This window comes from Trichosurus vulpecula, chromosome 7, assembly GCF_011100635.1.
Source record: "Trichosurus vulpecula isolate mTriVul1 chromosome 7, mTriVul1.pri, whole genome shotgun sequence".
Taxonomy (NCBI): domain Eukaryota; kingdom Metazoa; phylum Chordata; class Mammalia; order Diprotodontia; family Phalangeridae; genus Trichosurus; species Trichosurus vulpecula.
Genome location: NC_050579.1, coordinates 183115685 through 183136867, shown reverse-complemented (window position 1 = coordinate 183136867; position 21183 = coordinate 183115685). Strand labels below are relative to the sequence as shown.

The window sequence follows — 21183 nt, the reverse complement described above, 5'->3', positions numbered from 1 at the left end:
GTCATCTTGACTTTCATCCTGCCACTGGACTTTGATGACTCTGGAAGAGAGAGCGAAGCTGATAACTTTGTTCAATGCCACCTCACTTAAACCCAATTTACAAGCAAGTCATCATCCTGTGATGTCATTGGTCTTCTTTGAAAGCAAAAGACATACAACAAGTATTCATGGAAAGCAATAAGACAGGGCTAAAAATGCAACATGCTTGAGGATCTGGACACACCTTACAGGTAGGCTTTTATTTTACATGTGACCTTGGGAAAGCATATGTCTCTCATTATCTCCTTTTGCTTTTGCGGAAAATCCTTTCAATATCATGTAGCATTTTGTTTTTTATTTGATTTTTAAACATAGAGTTTCTGTTTTATTTTCTTTTAAAAGCTAGGAGGCATATTGGCAGTTTGGTTCTACTTCTGGAACCATTAAGCTTTGCATCCAGAGATACAAAATGGTGATCCATCTGTAAATGGGTTAAGGCATTGTGAGAAGTACTTAAACCACACCCCTTACACAGAAGAGAAAGCTACCAAAGAAACCTCCAGGTTTGTCATCCACAGTTCAGCATGGTAATAATATATCAAAATCGCTTCTTAAACAGGATGTTTGGACAAAAAACTTTAAAAAGAACTTTTACATATTATACATTTGTACATATGCACACTATACGGTTCCCATAGATAGATTGGGGCACTAAAAAACAAACAAACAACATGCCTTGCCTAATTAAGTACTGAGGGATTCTTATTCACTGATGTCATTTGTCCTTTGTTTTTGAAGAGGACCAATGACGTCTCGGGTGATGTCCCAATTTGCTCATGAATTGGGTTAGATGAGATAGAGTTGTACAGAGTAATCAGCCTCCTCTCTCCCAGAGTCTGATATCAAAGTCCGGTGGCAGGACTTTGTTAAGTTGTTCCAGTTAAGATGACTGGAAATGGCCTGGGATGCAGTGGATGGCCTTGGCATCTTGGATATCTGACCAAGCTCTAACCATATCACAGCACCTGCTTCAGCCATCTTCTTGGCCATTGGAACAAATTGTCTTCATCTACTCATTCTACCAGGAGGAGAATTTCTGTGCTTGGGGTAGACATTCCCCTAACTTGCTGAGGGGTTTGAGGCCTCTCAGTTACCCTCAAACTGGTTTAGCCCATCTGCCAAGATGGTTTTATTGATGCCCATGCTACAGGTTCTTGGAGTCATAGATGTCAGTTGGGTGACAGGTGGATACCAAAGATGGATGAGCAACCCTGATAAGGGCTCAGCAAGCCCTCACACCAGAAATGCTAGTCCTTCCTGAACACCCCAAACATCCCATATTCATTGACAAGATTTGGCCAATTATGCTAATAATGAGCACTGAAAAAGCATGTGAAAAGTGAAAATAGACAGAAGGCCTATTTTCCAGTCCAGGGTCTGCAACTTTCTAGTTATGTCATTTTGGTCAAGTGACTTCCTCTCTCAGGGCTTCAAGTTTATTATTATTAAAATAAGGGTGGTAATATTTCACCACTTACCTCCAAGGGTCTTTGCCAGAAGTATTGGCACATTCCAATAATCCCTGCTACTAGGGAGACTAAGGCTGCTGGATCTCTTAACCTTGGGAATTCGGCAATTGGGTTATAGTGAGCCCCCTGGGAGGGGCCACCAGGCTGCCTAAGGAGGCATGAACTAGCTAGGTTAAAGCTTATATACTAATCAGCACCTAGATGCACTAATGAGTGGCTGCTTCACTTCTAGTCTGGGCAAGATAGGGAGACCTAATCTTGAGGGAAAAAAAAAGATTTTTATGAGGAAAGTATGTAAACAATAAAATGCTACATAAATGTGAACTATTATTATTAGAAATTAGAGCTAACAAATGAATTAGATCTACATAGGGCAAAAAAAAAAAAAAACCCTACCAAAAAACAAAGAGAGAGAGAGTTTTTGTTAGTGACTTCCATTTGGTCAGTGCTTGGTGGTGACCTCTATGGAAAAAGGCAAGCAGAAAGTATTCAGTTTCATTCATGCTGTCTTTGTAATTCACTCAGGACTAAAACACTATTTGGAAATAAAGCTTCTGAAAGCCCATATTCTTTGCTCCTAACAGACAGCCAAGATCATTAACTACATAGTCCAGAAAATTTAGTCCGTGACTGTACTAGTTCAAAATCTGACCTGTGGGCTTTGATGGGTGAAGATTGCACAAGATGCAAATTGGATTTCAAGAATAGACTGCAAAGCAGTCAACAGAACTGGATGTTAATTAATCACTAGGGCTTTAATCATGTTTTCTAAAAATGCTTGAAAGCTTTGTAAGATAAATGTCAATCTGCCATTAATAATAGCCCACAAGTGCTTTACATCTACTTAGAACATTAGCTTGGCATTTTCCACTATTTGGAATGAACCAGTAGTACCCTTGAGAAATATGCTGTAGAATTGATGGCATCAGATAATGACATATGGACACCATGCAAAATCTGGGCAAACATGAACATAAGTTCTAAGAAATGCCTTAAGGACCTCTATATGAGAAAACAGCAAATTGTATTACTGGAATCTTCATAAAGACATTTTTAACTGAGTGTCAAAGAGATAGGCTTATTTCTTGACTGAGATATTCCACTCCCAGATTTTCTTGACATCCCTTAGGACCCTAGTAGTAGGCGCCATGTCACCTCCAAGTGAGTCCATCTAATTATAAGGCATATACGACCTCCCCTCCAGAAGTCATTTCGTCCATTCCCCAGTCTCTGGCACAAGTGTAGACCTATATCATTACAGCCAGGTGAGTATCCACTGACATTTTAAACCTCTTCAGAGAAGGAACAAATGATCTTCCCTGGAAATCCACTTCTATCTGCAACAATTCCAAGTTTCTGGGAGTTCTCCCTTATCTTAGAAATACTTAAGTTTGACTAATTTCTTTGCTACAAAAATTAGAAGGCAAAATCATTAATAAGTGTTAACGAAAGGCAGTGTAGGGTAGTAACTTGAGGGACGTCCTTGGAGTCAAGAATACTTGAGTTAAAATTCTATCTCTGACATCCAGGTACTGTATTACTCCAAGCAAGTAATTTAACCTATTGGTCCCCCTAGATTACCCTGTAAGACTATAAATTACAGATGATCCTTAACAATGGAGGGAGTTTGCGTAGAGTTTGTTTTCCCAATAAAATCACAGGTCCAGACCTTTCCCTCCCCCAAAAGTGATTGACATAGTAACACACATATTCTCTTTCTAATGAGATTATGCCCAGAAAAGACATGCATGAATGCCATTTCTTCTGTCAATGCTTATCAGTCTTTGGGCTAGTCTATGGAATAAATACTAGATGGAAATTCCAAATCAGAGTTCCTTAAAAAGAATCAGCTTTCAATCTGATTCAATTATTTTAAGTGGCATATTAATTAATCCACGTAACACAGTATTGTACGTATGTTATCTCATGTAATCCATATAATAGTATTGTGAAATAAGAATATTGCCATTGTTCAGTAGAGGAAATTGAGGCACAGAGGTGAAGTGATTTGCTCAAAGTAGTGCAGCTGGTAAGTGTCAGAAGTGGAATTTGGATTGAGTTCTCTTGATGCCAAGTTCAGTCCTCTTTTCATTATACTATTCTTTCTCACCTGGGCTAACAGGCAGGATCATGGGATCACAGATTTAGAGCTGGGAGCAACTTTAGTGGCCAATTAGTCCTATCCTTTCATTATACAGATGAGATAATTGAAGCCCGGAAAAGTTAAGTGACTTGCCCAAGGTCATGCAAGTATTGTGGTAGGTCAGGAATTCAAAAGCATGCCTTCTTATCCTAAATCTCTTTCAATTGCCTCCTTGATTTAAACCCTCTGCCAAACTTCATTTAATCTCTTGGATTCCAGAAGAACTTAACTCAAGGTGGGGGCGGTGTTCTGTCAACTCAAGGCCAAGTTGTGAAGCTTGGTGACTAAAGATTTGTTAACAATGATCTTTTCTCAGACACTGAAGTGGATTTCCTTAATGGTTTGGGCTAAAACCTTAGAAAAGAATGTTCAGGTCCCAAAAAGCCAGAGAAGAGAATGAGGCTGATCAATCCTCTTCCTCTTTTAAAATCTTCATTGCTCCTATACTCTTCAAGTATTCTGCTCTCCCCTCATCCCTAGTGCCTATTTTTATTTAGTGGGGCAGCTAGGGATAGAGTGCTGAGCCTTGAGTCAGGAAGACATGAATTCAAATCCATCCTCAGACATTTACTAGCTGTGTGACCTTGTCCAAGTCACTTAACTTCTGCTTATGTCATCTGTAAAATGGGTATAATAAGAGTGCCTACCCCTCACAGTTGTTGTGAGGATCAAAGGAGGTAAAAATTGTAAAGCACTTAGCACAGTCCTGTTGCAACAATTTGGCTAGCAGCTGCTGTGGAGGTGAAAGACTGGCACAGGTTCTTTTGATCTGCTTTACTTAGGAAAGCAATGTTAGGGGGTTAACAATCCTATTTCAATCCAACATACAAATATCATTCACTTAGTTCAGGGGAAAAAGCCAGCACCCTGAACTTCAGAGCAAAATACAAACAAATTACAAACATCAACAGACAGACCTTGTCTGATTTCAAATCTCAATGAATAGTGACCTGGGTTTAACAAAGTCCCAACATCTGGGTTTACAAGCTGGGGGGCTCTTAACAGCTGCCCAGAGTCTCTTCCAGTCACATGTCACTCTTCCAGTGAGTGAGAGCCCCAAGCAAATAGCTCTTTTCTCTCTTTTTATACACTCTTCGGCTGTCATCAAACGTCATCTGAGCGACCAGAACTTAGGTCCCTACTATTGGCTCTGGTCTTAGCCACTCCCCTTAAGACCCTGAAAGCTTAACACCCACATCGGCTTATGTTTCCACAATCCGGCTAGCAGCTTCTGTGGGGGTATAAGATCTACCCACAGCCAGCACCCAGAAAGCTGCCAACACCACAGGTTCTTTTGATCTGCTTAACTAAGGAAAGCAAAGTGAAGGGGTTTGACAAGCTTACTGCACACAAATATCATTCACTTAGTTCAGGGAAAAAAGCCAGCACCCTGAACTTCAGAGCAAATTACAAACAAAGTACAAACATCAACAGACAGACCCAATACAGATTCATAGTTAGCAACATCTAGGTTCAGCCCGGGAGCTCAGAACAAAGGCTGGCCCAGAGTCATGCGAGCCACCACTGCTGCGGGAATGAGCTCCAAGGAACAGACAGCCAACCCCTGGTTTTTATATCTTTTTCAGCATCAGGGGTGAGTCACACATGTGACTCACCCACGTGACCTAGAATCGTCACAAAGAGGTGCCTCTGCTCTCCCAGACATGTAAACTAGGCCCTCCCTGGAGTTAGCCCTACCTTGGGCCCCACCTTAGTTGCCAATCCACACCCACTAAGGTTTTCCACCTAATAGGGGTTTGGGCCCAGGGGCTTAGCACTTAGTAAGACTCAATGAAATACACTGAATTAATCAAAGCAAACAAAAGCCAAACTCTTCAAGGGCACTTGAACTAAGTGCTAAGGAGCCCATTTTGCTTACCAACACAGCTTAGCACCTAGTAATTAGGGGTCTGGGCCTGGGGTTTAGCACCTAGTTAGACTCAATCAAAGAGACTTAATAAATTTATTAATTAATTAATTTATCAGTCTAAAATAGTAAAAAAGTCCCAACTTAATTGATATTACAAGTGCCTGGCACATAATAGACACTACATAAATATTACTATTCTTACTGCTACTGCTGCTACTGCTACTACTATCACTACCATTCCCACCACTGACACTAGGAATAATAAAGAAGAAACATGTAATACCAGTGCCCTTTCACAAAAAGAACCTTCCAAATTATTTTTTCCTCTTTCTTAGGTGTCCTGTGGAGCAGAGATTTGCCTGCACATTTTCGTCAGAGACTCAAATAAGTTTTCTAACAGCCAAATTAATTTAGCTGCCAGAGATCTCCTGCCTCCCACACAATTCAACCTCTATATATTCTTTCTGTTAAAGTCAGGGGTTAGAGCTTCCCCATAAGCTAGAAAAGGAGGCAGTAGAGGCTATTGCATTAGATCTTTTTCTGTTTAAAATATTCAGCTCATCACAGCTAGAGCTAGAAGGGATCTCAGAGGTCACTTAGCCCAATACACTTATTTGGTAGATTTCCTTTTGATTCCATACAATCCAACTTACAGTTTCTAATGTGAAAATAGAAGGCAAAAAAACCTCGTGATCCTTGACATTAAGTTTTTAAAATTGTGTTCTTTTCTGTTTCGAATTTTCTTCCTCCATTTCCCCCCTCCTCTACCCATTGAGAAGGCAAGAAAAACAATACTCATTACACATATGTATAATCATGCAAAACAATTTCCCCATATTTGCCACATTAAAGAAAGAAAGAAAAAAAATATGCTTCAAGCTGCCTTCTGAGTCTATCCATCAGCTCTCTATGTAGAGGTGGATAGTATGTTTCTATTAACATTGCTTTTTGATTGCTGAATCAAAAGGTTCTAGGCAGGCCTTTTAGCTTTGACTGTTTGGTCCCGATATTTGGTGGAAGACAGGAAGTTTTCATTTTACGCTGTGAAACTATCAGGTGTTAATCGTTGTTGTTGTGTTTGTCCTTCCTTCTCAAAGAGGGCCATGACATCAGGAAAATGATGACATGACTTGCAGTTGACTTTGATTTGAGTGAGGGAGGGCTGGCTGTTCAAGGTCACCAGCCTCACTGTCTCCTCTAGAGCCATCTGGGTCCAGTGGCCTGATATTCACCAGGAAGACTGGAGATGGTCGGGGATGCAATGGGAGATCCTGGCCTTTTCTGGCTAAGGTCTTCTCAGGTTCTCACTTTGAATGAGGTAACACCCATTCAGGGAATAGACCTCTTTAAGAAGTTAATCAAGGGGTTGCCCCTTTAATTAAAACAACAACCAAAAAAATCAAACTGGGAGGGGAAGACCCTCAGGGTTCCAGGCCAAAAGAGAAACAGTTCCTATTTGGTATTTACATTCACTCTGTGCTGGGGGCAGCTGGGTGGCACAGTGAGTGGAGCACCGACCCTGGACTCAGGAGGACCTGAGTTCCGATGCGACCCCAGACACTTGACAAGCTTACTAGCTGTGTGACCTTGGGCGGGTCACTTAACCCCAATTGCCCGGCCAAAAAAAAACCCAAACCAAACAAAACAAAACAAAAAATGCATTCACTCTGTGCTAGGAGCCTTCCACTATAGTCCAGCTCTTGTTGCAAAACAAAGCCAAAGGGCTAAAAATCCAACAATTGGCTGTACTGCAGCTCGCTGGAATTCCAGTGGCATTCACAGGTATTTGAGGTGGAGGAGGTTGGCGGGGAGGGTGGAGGAGGGGAGGAGTCTTTAAAAGGTCCTTTAAGTTAAGTTCTGTCTTCTCCCCATCCCCTCCACTCTTCTACAGAACATGCTCTTAGAACTTTCATCCGTCATGAAAAAATAATGCCTGTCTGGGGACCGAAAGCTCGGCAAGCACAAGAGCCGCAGATCGTCGGGAAATGAATCGCAAGGTTTTGACGGAATTCCTGGAAACAAAGCAAGCCGAGGCTCCAGACCCACCTCCCATCCCCCTGCAGCCAGCAGTGGGGAGGGGGAAGATTGGGTGGGACTGTGATGCCTGTCCCCGTCCACTCCGACCCTCCAGCCTATCACACGTTTCCTTTACTGAGGCTAGAGGGAGTACAGACAGACTGCCCCCGAGCAGCTGCCCCAGACCAAACCGTGGGGAGATGCTCCCCTAGGCTTCGGCAGGACCCGGGGGACGGACAGGGAAGGCGAAGGAAGAGGCGGTGCACTTATTTCTGCCCCCCCCCCCCATCAGAGGTTTGTGTGTTTTATTAAAATTAATCCATCTCCCAGTTTTTGCCGTCACGAATTAGAACGCTTTGTCCCGTGAGCATCTGCCCCTTCCAGCCTCATCTGTCCCGATGCACCCGTCCTTGAACGCTCGCTTTTTAGGAGCCGGATACAACGGTATCCCGGACATTTCCCTCCTTCTTGTCTCTAGAAGCTGGAGGGCTGTTTCAAGCAGGCATGCCAGTCAATCAGTCAGCATTTGTTTCCTGTGGATACAAAGAATGAAACAATTCCCCCACCCTCAAGGGGTTGTGTGACAAGTACACTTATAAATATATACAGAATAAAGACAAGAACTATAAATAAATGCAAAATAGCAGTGGTGTGTGGGGAGTCTGGAAAGACTTCTCATAGTCTAGAAAGTGGCTCTTGAGCCACACCTTAAAGAGATTCTATAAGGTGGAAGGAGGACGGAGTGCATTCTAGGTATGGGGGATGGCCAGTGCAAAATGCAGAGAAGGGTGATGGAGTGAATTGTGTGATCAACAGAGAGAGCCAATTTGGTTGCATTACAGGGCATGAGAAAGAGGTAGTACATAATCAGGCTGGAAAGATAGGTTGTGGCCAGGTTGTGAAAGGCTTTAAAAGCTAAACAGAAGGGTTTATATTTTCCTTTAGAGAAGATGGTCACTAGGCTCAAGTTTAGAGTAGGGCAGTGGCATGGTCAGATCTGTGCTTAAGGAAAATCATTTTGGCAGCTGTGTGGGATGGACTGGAGTAGAGGGGGGACTTGAGTCTGGGGGATGAATTAGGTTGAAATAATCTAGTGATGAAGGCTGAACTAAGGCATAGCTGTGTGAATAGAAGGCAGTGTTTGGATCTGACACGTATCTCTGTCTGTTAAAATGCTATGGAAAAGAACATTTCATATATTCTTTCTTTCCATAGGTAATGCTTCCAAAAACACCTTCTACATAAAGCTTTTCCTGATTCCTCCCCCAGCTGCTAGTGCCCTTAGTCCAAAAAATACCACCTTGTGTTGATTTTGCATATACTTATTTATATGTGCATGTACTAAAGCTCCCCGAAGGCCCCGGCTATTTAGTTTGTTTTTGGATCCCAAGCACCTGGCCTATCGATCAATCGATCCCACATATTGGTGATTATAGCACCGAATGGATCATAGATCTAGAGGTGGCAAAAACCTGAGAGGTCATATGGCCAGCCTCCTTCATTATTCAGATGAGAAAACTGAGGTCCAGAGGTAAAGGTCACATAAATAGAGCTGGGATTTAAAACTCGGGCTGCTGACTCCAGATTCAGGCTGTTGGTGTTTTGTTTTCTGTTGTTGTTCTGTTTTAAGGAATCTGCGTGGTGGCTTTGTTTTCTGTCAGATAGTTGACACTGGTAACATCATGTAAGTAGGAGCCACTTAACCATCACTGGGGTATATATGTATGATCACTACCACACAAATATATGTATCTGAGTGGTATATATCCATCTCTTTATATGTATACATACATGTATGTATACACACACACACACACACACATACTCCATCATTAGAAATGTGATCTTTTCAATATAGATTTTCCTTTCAGTGACACAGATCACAACCAATCCATCTGGGCCCGCTCAACCTGAGCAAGCTGTCTTCCAAGGAGTCACATAGGTTTTTCACAGAAGGATAACAATGCCAACCATCTATCATTTGGTCACTTGTACTAGGTAAATTAGTTTTCCCCCTCCAAAATTTTTCATCAAAGGCATTTCTGTCCTAGTCATCCAGGTTGATAAAATCAGTCATTAGTGATTTCCTCTCCTTCACCTCCTCTGCCCCACCCTAGTCAAATCCGTATCAAGTTGTGTCGTTCATAATGTTTAAGCGACCCATTTCTTCATTTATATATGTTGTCACTACCCTAGTTTAGGTCCCCCATCACCTGGTCTATTGCAACAGCCTCCTAATTAGTCTTCCTGATTTTAGTCTCTACTTGCCAGTTTATCTACCACACAGCAGCCGAAAGTCTTCCTAAGACACACATCTGCCCATGTTACTCTCCTGCTCCGAAGCAGCCAGTACGAAATATGGTTCCAATCAACCAGTTTCATTTTGCATTGCTTCCCTTCATACATTCTGTATCCTAGTCAAACTGGAATATTAGCGGTTCCCTGAATTTTATATTCATTCATTTCCTACTTCCACATCTTTGCATGGGCTGCCCCCTCTGCTTTTTTTAAAAAAAATATTTTTCGGGGGGAAGACAGGGCAATTGGGGTTAAGTGACTTGCCCAAGGTCACATAGCCAGTATGTCAAGTGTCTGAAGTCAGATTTGGACTCAGGTCCTCCTGACTCCACCCCTCTGCTTTTAATACCCTCTCCTCACTTCTCCTTACAGATAACATCTTCTTTCAAGGCTCCGCTAAGGTGTGATCTCTTTGTGGAACTTTCTCAGATTCCTCTGTTGGTAATAATCTCTCTCATCAAATTATATATTTATTTGTATATATGTTATACCTCTCCGCCCCTTGCCTCGCCCTGGAGAATATAAGGAGGCGACTGTTTTGTTTTTGGTATCTTCAGTATCAAGCACCTTCTCTACTTTCCATGTATATGCCCATCACAATAGCTGTCCCCCATCATCTCTCCCTTAAACGGTGATCGAAACCTAATTTGTCTCTCTGACTTGTCTCTTCTCTCTCCATGTCCCACACAGCTGCCTGGCCATGTCCTTAGCCTGTTTAATAAACTCCAGTAGTTCTCAATCACCTCTGGGATCAAATACAAGCTATGCTTGGCATTTAAAACTCTTCACAACCCGGCTCCAGAACTTCCCTTTCCAGCCTCATTGTATATTACTCACTTTCACGCACTTTGGTGAAGCCACACTGGCTTTCTTGCTGTTCCTCACACATAACATTTCATTTTCCACCTCCATGCACTTTGCATTCCCTCCTCACCTCTGCATCTTAGCATCTCTAGTTTCTTTCAAAGCTCAGTCCCAGCATACTCAAGCCTTTTTAGATCACTCTAGCTGCTAGTGCCTCCCCCGTCCGTACCCCCCATAACCTTGAATTTATTTTGTACGCTTATTTTGATCAAATGCGATAATGCTTGTAAAGTGCTGAATATGTTAGCTATTACTCTTGTAAGTTTGCATATACTTACATGTGTACAGATTGTTTTCCTTGATAGAATGTAGGCTTCCCGAAGGCAGGCATTTTTTCATCTGTCTTACTGCCACCTGGCATGGTGCCACATGGTGCTTGGCACATAGTAAGTACTTAATAAAGTCTTGTCGATTGATTGCACATGGTAGGCTCTTAATGCTTGTTGGATTTATGTCATGCTGGAGGCTATCTTCCCTCGCAAGGGTTTGGGTAAATAGACCATTCCTAATGAACACTTTCATAGTATAAATGTAAATGTCTTTTTCTGAAGTGCTGCTTTAAAATAGATGCCTGGCTTTCTGTCACCGACTTGAGGGAGTCACTGAGGTATAGGAGAAAAATCACTGGGATGAGATTCAAGAGGCTAGAGTTCAGCTGTGTGTAGGGATCCTTCTCATTTTACAAGGGAGAAAACTTCTTGGCTACGTCAACTACCTGTATACAGGACATGGGACAGTCACTCCATCTATACCACCCTCCCCTCCCCAGTTCTATTTTCTCATTTTTTTTGGAGGGGGGAGGCAGGGCAATTGGGGTTAAGTGACTTGACCTAGGTCACACAGCTAGTAAGTGTGTCAAGTGTCTGAGGCTGAATTTGAACTCAGGTCCTCCTGACTCCAGGGCCGGCGCTCCACTCACAGCGCCACCTAGCGGCCCCTGTTTTCTCATTTATAAAAATTGGGGAACGTACTGGATGAACTCTAAGCTTTATCAGAAGTAGCTAGGTGGTATGGTGCTGGGTCCTGGAGTCAGGAAGACCTGAGTTCTAATCCTTCCTCAGGCATTTAATACCAGCGCAACCTCTAGGCAAGTCACTGAACTTCTGCATGGCTCAGTTTCCTCATCTGTAAAAATGGCATCCACCTCTCAGGGCTGTTGCCAAGGTAAATGAGATACTATTTGTAAAGCACTTGGCACAGTGCCTGAACACAATAGGTGCTTAAAAAATGCTTATTCTTCTTCCTTTCCTTGTTCCCCCTTCCATAAACATTCTGTGTTTAAACATTTCGTATTTGCTCTATTTAGGAAATGCTTCTGGTCATTCACATTACAAACATAAACATAACTTGTGTTCATAATATAATCTGATTGTGAAATTAGTGTACAACCAATTAACAAGGATTTACTGTAGAATCCATTTGAGAGTAGTCAGCTAGGTGGCCCAGTGGATAGAGCTCTGGGCCTGGAATCAGGAAGACCTGAATTCAAATCTGGACTCAGACACTCACTAGCTATGTGACCCTGGGCATGTCACTTAACCCTGTTTGCCTCAGTTTCCTTATCTGTAAAATGAGCTGAAAAAGGAAATGGTAAACCACTCCAGTGTCTACCAAGAAAACAAACACAAATTTGGTCACAGAGAGTCAGACATGACTGAAACTACTGAACAACGACAAAATTCTTCCCGGAATGGCTTAAAGGAAGCATTGACTGAGAGTCAATAGAATGGATTTATCTCCTGAGGTCTCTACAATTTTATTTAGTCCCACAATCTTATGAGGAGAGTACTTTAAAAATGCAAAATGCTGAGCAAACCACATATTCTATGTGTTTAGCACATGGTAGCACTGCAGCAATTTTTAATTTAATGAACAAACGAATGTATAAATTTGAAGATGACCCTGAATCAATAAATATAACAAAGTTGTACTTTGGCAGGGGGCCTATGGAGGCCCGCAAGCTAGCCATTTTTCCCTTCAGTTTTCACAGATTTCAAATAGGATGATGTCTGGGTTAGTCTGTCTGTGAATTTGTAAAGTACTCATTATGACTGTGCACAGGATGCTTTGAGAAACAGACCTTTTTTATATCACATGTAAGATTCACTTTTAATTGTTCAGTAAAAACTTTGGCCAAATCTTTTTCTGGTCCCTGCCAACTAGATATCACTATCTTGCCCGGCAAACATTTTTCCAAGGTGTCTCATACGTATGGAAGACCAACTTGCTCCTATTCACACAGATGTTCCCGACATCTATGCCCCTATTTCCCAGTTCAAAGTATAGTTTCTTTAAGAAAGTCTTCCAGGTTAACTTCATAGATTTTTTCCCAATATTGGGTCATTTCTTCTCAACTCACTTATAATTTCTCTCCGTGAGTAATGAGGCAAATCTGTCTCATTTACGTCATCAAGCTTCTTGACAGACCTGGTAAAAATTTAGAATTTTTATCGGTTTCAAAATATCTGATCAGATTACATGTTAAACAGGCATAGATTCAAACTAGAGCAAGATAAATGCTCTTAGGGGAAAAATAAATGTGACCTTGGGCAGCTAGGTGGTGCAGCGAATAGAGAACTGGCCCTGGAATCAGAAAGACCAAAGTTCAAGTGGGACCTCAGATACTTACGAGCTGTGTGATCCTGGGCAAGTCACTTAACCCTTGCCTGCACAAAACTGGAGAAGGAAACGGCAAATCATTCCGGTATCTTTGCCAAGAAAACCCTACGGACAATTGATCCACAGGGTCACAAAGAGTCGGACATGACTGAACAACAACAAATGTGATCTTACCTTCGCTGATAAATTAATATTACACCATTATTATATTATATATGCATATTATTATGCATATATTAATTACACATGTAATTAGTATATATCAATACATTCATGTATAACAAATTTCAGAGGCAGAAAATCAATTTACAATACATAATGATATGTCTTTATTTCTTCAACAGAAATGGTGTCTAGACAAAATTCAGTTAACACTAGCAATTCAAATGAATGAAAAGGGTTGGGCTTTTTTTTGCACAATACTGTATTTACAACAACTAAATGAAGTTTTAATTCATTAGTTCATAGCAATGCTCTTTTTTTTTCCAAAAAGGTAAAAATTCTTAGTAACAGAGAATAAGCATCAACAGCCATCTCATTTTTACAATAAAAATCACAAGAAACCACAGTCACCTAGAAAAAAAAATAAAGACAAGCTTAAGAACTAGTACAATTAAATGATGCATTGAATTAAGTTACATTAATCGCATAGAATCTGTGTAAAAAGTATGTAGAAAAACACCTGATGTAACCTGTTACAGTCATTGACCAGTTATGAGAGGTACAGAGGATTATACAGGTAGATATGTGTGAAAACTGTCCATACTGTTTGACCTGGGGAGGAAGAGAAGAGGGGCTGCAGCCCCTTGCATACGCTGATAAAACCCTGTTCTGAATATGGCCTCTGAAGTTTGTAAGGCATTTATTAGAGGTGCACTTGTATCGGACTGGTTCTGGAACAAATTCTACAGGTACTCCTGGCCTCGAAATCCAAAGCGATGCTTGAAAGGAACGGTGCTAACATTAGGACAAGCACCCAACGATCCCTGCTGTGTTCACTATCGCTCCTGTTTGCTCTCGGGGTGCTCCTGAGTCAGGACCCTCAAAGGCAGCAATAGTATGCAGACATGCCAAATACACTCTGTTTGAATGTGAGCCAGGTGAATGGGAATCACACATACACACATCCATACACACCACACCATACTGCATCACATCTACACATACACACACCTGTCTCTAGAAATGGTAGAGGTCTGAGAATCACCCTGTTGAGAGAAAATGCTTTGACCAACTCAAGTTGCTTCTACTTTTTTTTTTTTCTGGGGCACAGCTCTTTTATCATATACTCCCATCAACTCCACCCTCTTCCACTTCCCCAGGGGGAGTGTTTTTGGCACTACACATAAGTCTGAGTGAAACGCCTGGTCTTGGTGCACTTCTGCTCACCGAGAGGGCCATCCTTTGATTTGAGGTCAATACTACTGGAATGAAAGTGAAATTCACAGAACTGTTTATTTCATCAGCTGTCGGATTTGACTAATCACCATGTACAACATTAAATAAAAACTACTCAAGTTGACCCCCCTCACCAAAGTGGTTTTCTTCACAAAATGGCAATGTCTTATGCTTACAATTAAAAACATGTCACTGATATTAGTTTAGTATAAATATCATCTACCATGGTGGAGTGTAGGAAAATACTGTACATTTACTTTTTGTTGCAAGCTATGTTGTTGCACTGTCAGATCAATAATTTATCCCCAATCCGCCATAATAGGTCTTTTCTATATACATATATTCTTTGCACACACATACGTATGTTCATGTATATTGGATTCTACAGCATCAGCGATGATGCCTGGGTCATAAAATAGTTCAGGCTGTATTATAAATACACAAACATGTACATATTATACACAAAGCACATACATACGCACGCACACATGCACACACACACACACACACACTTCCTACATGGATGTTAGCTCCATATAGACTGAATCACACTAAGGATTGCTTTGCCAGAAACATAACCTAAGATAAAAACCATAATGTCAGAAGAAAATACTAGCTCACAACAGAATATATACATTTTCTATATCGAAAAATGTCCTGTAGCTATTGTATCTTCAGCAGGATCTCTAATCTTTATGTGTGGCATGTAGCTGCCACAAGCACTCCCTGCTTCTGCAAGAAATTCACCTCCATTGGGAAAACTTCAAAAGCAATTACTGCGCATGCATTCCCAGCGAGTCGAGGATAGAACCACAGGCCACCCTAAGCTGTGCCAATGCTGTTTGGCTGGTTTGAAAAGACTCAATAAACAATTCTTAGATTATATTGGGGTGGGGTGGAGAGGGTGCAGTCAGCAGAATTATGCAGGACAAAGATGGGGGCGATACCTTGCGAAAGTTTGAAAAGTATACCTTAGGAGGATTCTGGCTTTTTTTTTTTTAACCGTTCTCTCATTTCTAATTCTAATAGTCAGGAACCTGTAGTTCATCTAAAATGTATTGTGGATTCCAATAACAGGACATTGTGGTTGACTTTCTTGGTTTACTAAAATGACTGTCTTCTTATAGGGTTATAATTGTAAATGTGTGTCAGTGTGTGTGTATGTCAGTTTGAGTGTGTGTGTGTATGTGTGTGTGTGTTTAAAACTGGCAATTATAAAGCATTTAAAATAGCTAGAAAATTTGCATTGGACCTTTCCACAGCAGGGATGAATTTAACATTAGAAATACTTCTCCTATACCAGTTAATCTAATGTAATTACTGTAGCTAGTCCCCACTCTCCTTTTAACAAAAGAGAGGTAGTAGTTGGCTTACTAATCACTATGGTTAGCCTTTGTAATACTACATTTTTACTTCCTTGGGAAAACAATAATATAAGGATTAAATCCAAAAATATAGTGCATCTTAAAAGCAGCATACCCTTAGAAAGACATTTAATAAATTACTCCGTACACTATACAAAATAATAGTCTTCTACTGCAGCATCAACTCTGACGCCTGAGTCATCATACATTAGAAAGTCCACGATATAAATATTCGGATGTCCTAGTAACTTGACTAAGAGTTTTTCTTTTTCTTTTCCAACCAATTTGTTCCAGAATCAGTGTGTGATGGAGTTCTGTCTTATTCAAGGCACCCCCAGAGAATGTGCAGAAACAAATACACACTGCAAAGCATTTGAGTGATAATAGCACAATAAGCTTAAATGAAATGAGGTTTTTCTGGCGATACAGGGAACATGGAGAAGGCAGATGAAAAGGGAACACTAAGATGGGGTGAGATCTGCCTACTTATTGCTGTTACCCCAATTATTGGTTGTCTCATGGATGGAAGCCACTTGGAAACTGATGTAGATATCACTAGAACTTTGGCCATGGATAAGAGGTGATTTTCTCTTTATTTTGGAGGAAAGGGATTTCAAAAACACAATTATAGACTTTAATTTTGTGCAAGTTGTTTTCCTCACTGCTACTTTTAATTTTTTTTAAATTGTATTTTGAGTGGGGCAGGGGAGAGGAAAAAGGGTAATCAATTTTTGATTTGGAAATTCTCTGTACTGCATGGGAGCCAATTCGGATTCAGTCCCATATCTAGTCCTCCCCCAAGTGTCTCCCTTTTAAGTCTCTCCAAATGAATCAGTAACAGATTTGATAAGCACATGGTTTAGAATAGCCAAAACCACATTCATAGCATCTGAGAAATTACATGAAATCAGTTACTTCATGGGGTAAATAAATATAATTTAAAAAATGGATTCCCAAAAGCTTCAAAAAGTTTTTTCCCCCTTGAGCAATGGTTTTCATCGATAGTTCCCATGGCAGAGGTTGGGTTAGTAGACAGAGTCAGGGGAGGGGAAAAAAAATAAACAGATTCACCATCAGCGAGAGCGAGGTTGGAACCAACAGCTGCAGCACAAGGTCTGTGGGTGTTTAAAAGTAACAAGAACAATGATATGCACAAAGGATGGAATGAGGTCAAGACTACCAGTTGCACATGAGTTGTTAATTGGGTAAAATCACATCAAGAAGCTGGTGCAGACTTGGTTATTTATATGCTTGTAGAACAGTAAAAAAACAAAAAAAGAGGAGGTCATTAAAAAAGGCAACCACAAAAATACTGTCAGCTGACCCCCTCCTCATAACAAAAACCTATGAAGTGATCATGTGATTCACATTTAGTTTCAAATTCTTGCTGTCACCATTGTCTCTCACAAATGAAAACCTTATGGTGAAGTAAAGAATTACTTTACAAGGTCAAGAAATTCCAACAACAATACAACAACGAATAAGAAAAAAATGAATTATCCGAAGAGGGCCTTATAAAAAACTGTTTCAGGCACACAGCCACATACACACACATACATACACACACATACACATAAAAACAAAAACCTAGAGGCAGGTCTTCAAAAAGAAAGCATTTTAAAAGAAAAGGCTTTTTTTTTCCCTACTGTGTGAATCAACAGTTTCTGGCATCCATACATATTTAAACATTTAGAGCTAGTATTTTGTACAGAAAAAGTTAATACTAAAACATATGTTATTATGGTTTCACTTTTCGCCTACGTTTTATACTAACTTCCCCCTTTAACATGCGGCTTTAATATTGTCCAAACAGTGGCACAAAGAAAGAACCAAAAATCAGCCACTTAGCCCCCGATGACCCCTCCCACCCTAGCCCCATATCAAACCATACACAATTCTCCTCCAGAGCGAGACTGCAGCCACGGGGTCAAGGGGTGTTAAGCAAGACCAGGGCATTCGTAAGTGTCCATATTCATGATGTCATAAAAGTATCACTGGAGTGAGGGAGCTGATTCCTCCTCCTAAGGAAAGATGCTGAGCTACTGAGTGCGTGAAGAGAAACACTGGTGCACACCTCATGTGTAAACGTTTGCACCAGAGGAGAACATCATCCCTCTGTGCTGGGGAAAAGCTGCTCTCTTTATGCAGATGTGCACAGCCAACCAGTTTTGCAGCAAAAGAGGAAAAATGCCATTAGGAAGAGTTCTGGTATTGTCTTGCCTAAAGCCTCAGAATGAGCTATGGACATACTTGGGCAGCAGGACAGTTGAAGTAACCCCAAAACACAACTCAATGCACTTGGAGGAGGAAGGGAGGAAAAAAAACTCTTCTGCCTACACCAGGAGGAGACTTTGGGCTTGGAACTGCACTAATGTCTCTCCTATTTGGGGCACATTTGCTTCACTGGCCCTTTGGACCTTTCAAAGACCAGCCATTGGTTTAGTGAATCTACAGCTCAACCATTTGCTTCAGTCATCTCCAGGGAGACTGATCTTCTCAAAGGTAGTTGGGTTGATGGCCATGACTTCAAAAGAGAAGATCCTATAACAGAACCCTTCAGAGAGTAAGTAGTGACCAGACCACAGCTTACTTCCTTAGGGAAGAAAACAGAACTTGGTTTCTAGACACCAACACCTATAGAATCCTGGTGTAAAATCACAGATGGATGTTCTGTTACTGATGCATTTTTCAAGTGGGATGCCCAAACTCTCTCCCCACCTAGGAATCCGGACATCAAGCATCCACCACTAACTAGATGCATTTAAAATTTGCTTGGGGAAAGGGAAGGGAGGGGGCTAAGGAGTTGAAATACAAAAATATTCAAGCAGATTATCATCTACAAATTGGAGGGTGAATTCATTATTTGGCAAGATTGTTTCTCCTACATAATTATCACCTGAGTGCTTTTTTTAATTACCTAAAAGGTTTTACTTTTTTTTAAACTATAAAGCAAATAATATACAGTATACTCGAGTTATACTGAAGTTACAACTTCATTTATGAAAATAGGTTTGACCCCAAACTCAGTGCAAGTGGCAAAGTTGACCATTACTGTACAGTATCTGCAAGAAAAAAAAAATCCACAATGCTCAGATGGCACCATTTGTCTGTGCCCCAAATTAAACAAAACAAAAACTCTGCAATCAACTCTCAAATAAGCTTTCAATGTTGATTTTTTTCCATAAATAAGTACAAACTGAGTAATATTGATGAACTATGAACCAAGAAAAAAATTACTGCCATAACAAGTTACCAAACTACTTCTAGCATCAAAGGCAAAAAAAAGAAAAAAAAAGGAATGTTGGAACTTGTTTATACATTAGAAATGAAAGTTTCCAGTTTTAGGATGAGAAAATTGAGGCATGCAGGGACTTTTGCATATGGAGATATATTTTTATATATTATATATATTATATGTACAGTTTAGTTATAAAACTTTGATGTGTATAGAAGCTGTCTTCAATGAAAAAAAATTGAACATTCAGAGGAAATTCCTGAGATAGGGTTTTGTGACATGGGCCACTGAGAAAATAATCTGTGGTTGGGTCCTCAGAGGTGTTATGTCCATCCCTGTTAAGATTGAAATTAACATATAAAAACAGACAGTGTTGCCACTGTTTGAGTTCCCTGCCTGGGCAAGGGATAGCACCATTGTGAAGATAACTAGTAACTCCTGCTTGTAGGGAGGAGGAAATACTTAAAGACAGTATTGCTGCTAAGACCACTGTAGTGTGCACCAAATTCGTTCTTCTAGACAACAAATGAACTGGCCACAGGCTGACTGACGAATATTTGTCTGGGTGGGGATGTTAGGGCCCAAGTCACTAGGTATAATCTTTCCTGGGCTGTTCGTCTGTTGTACATTTATCAGTCATTTCCTGGCAGAAGTCCACCGTCACTGTTTGGCTCCTTGGTTCTAGAGAGGGCCCTCTCTCTGAGTAGGTACCTTGGTCAGCTCCATCCAACCTCCTCCCAGCTGTACAATTCTCTGATACATTGTTGGGCAGCCAGGGAGTCCCAAGGGGCACAGTACCCTGATCCAAGCAGCACTGCATGCTTTCTCCTACACACTGGGATGCTGCCAGATTTTGCTCCATGCCAGTGGGCGAAGGGTTAATACTGGTGGCTGCGGGGAGATCCATTGGCCTGAGGACAGGGCAATACCGGTGCAAAGCTTGGATCTGCTCAGGGCTCTGGATGTCTCGGCAGACTTCTTGGGAAAGGCAGGAGAAGTTATCTAAGAGTTCCCCCATGCACGCTTTCAGCTGGTTTCTTTCTGATAACAGTTTTTCTTTCTCACATACCTGGGGAAGCAGAAGCAAAGTGAAGATCTGAAGGTAACTGTGTCCCACCCGGGTAACATTTCCACTGAACTTGTGACATCCTGAATTATAACATAACCCTTGTGCATCAGACGGATTGGGACCATATTCTGGAGATCTCATATTAGTCTATATACATCCAATACTTGATTAACTAGACTCCTTAGGGAGTGGCTGAACTTTCTGGTTCCTAGGCAGGAAAGCAGCAAATTTTCTTTGTTTAAACTTAATGATTAAATATCTTTTTATAATGAATCAGCAGACTTTTCTGTCTCAGTAAGTAGAGTATACTGAACATGGTTGTGGATTTTTTGGGGTGGGGGGAAGAGAGAGGGGTTTGTTAGTTAAGGATTGTGCAACGCCTGAAGGTCCTTTATTCTTACTCTCTAGTTCTATAGATAGAAAGGCAGCATACCCATGGAAAGAACACTGGATTTGGTCTCAAAGGACCTGGATTCAAATCTCATTCCTTCCAATCACTATGTGTCCTGGGGTAAGCAACTTAATCTCTGTGGGCCTCAGTTTTCTTATCCCTAAAATGAGGAGTTTGGACTCTAAGGTCCTTTACAAATTTAAATCTGTGATGCTGCGATTTTGTGTGGGGAGCTAGTCAGGAAATATGAAAAAAAAGGAAAAGGAAATTCCATAAAATCAGCTTGTATTCTTAGAGAAGCAGTTGAGGCATAGTGAAAAGAGGATGGGACTTGAAGGCAGAAGACCTGGGTTTGAATCTCAGTTCTACCATTTGATAGCTGTGTGACCTGAGGCAATCACTTAACCT

At 41.0% G+C, this 21183-nt stretch overlaps 1 protein-coding gene across 1 annotated transcript in view; it reads right to left on the bottom strand.

Annotated features, from left to right (window-relative positions):
• Positions 1-17976: 17976 nt before the first annotated feature.
• The window catches only part of BACH2 (BTB domain and CNC homolog 2), a 402740-nt gene continuing 399533 nt past the window's right edge, over positions 17977-21183 (bottom strand). Inside the window, exon 7 of the mRNA XM_036768691.1 lies at positions 17977-20384. Coding sequence (XP_036624586.1) covers positions 19905-20384 — 480 coding nt within the window. The 3' untranslated portion in view covers positions 17977-19904. The remainder of the gene's footprint in view (positions 20385-21183) is intronic.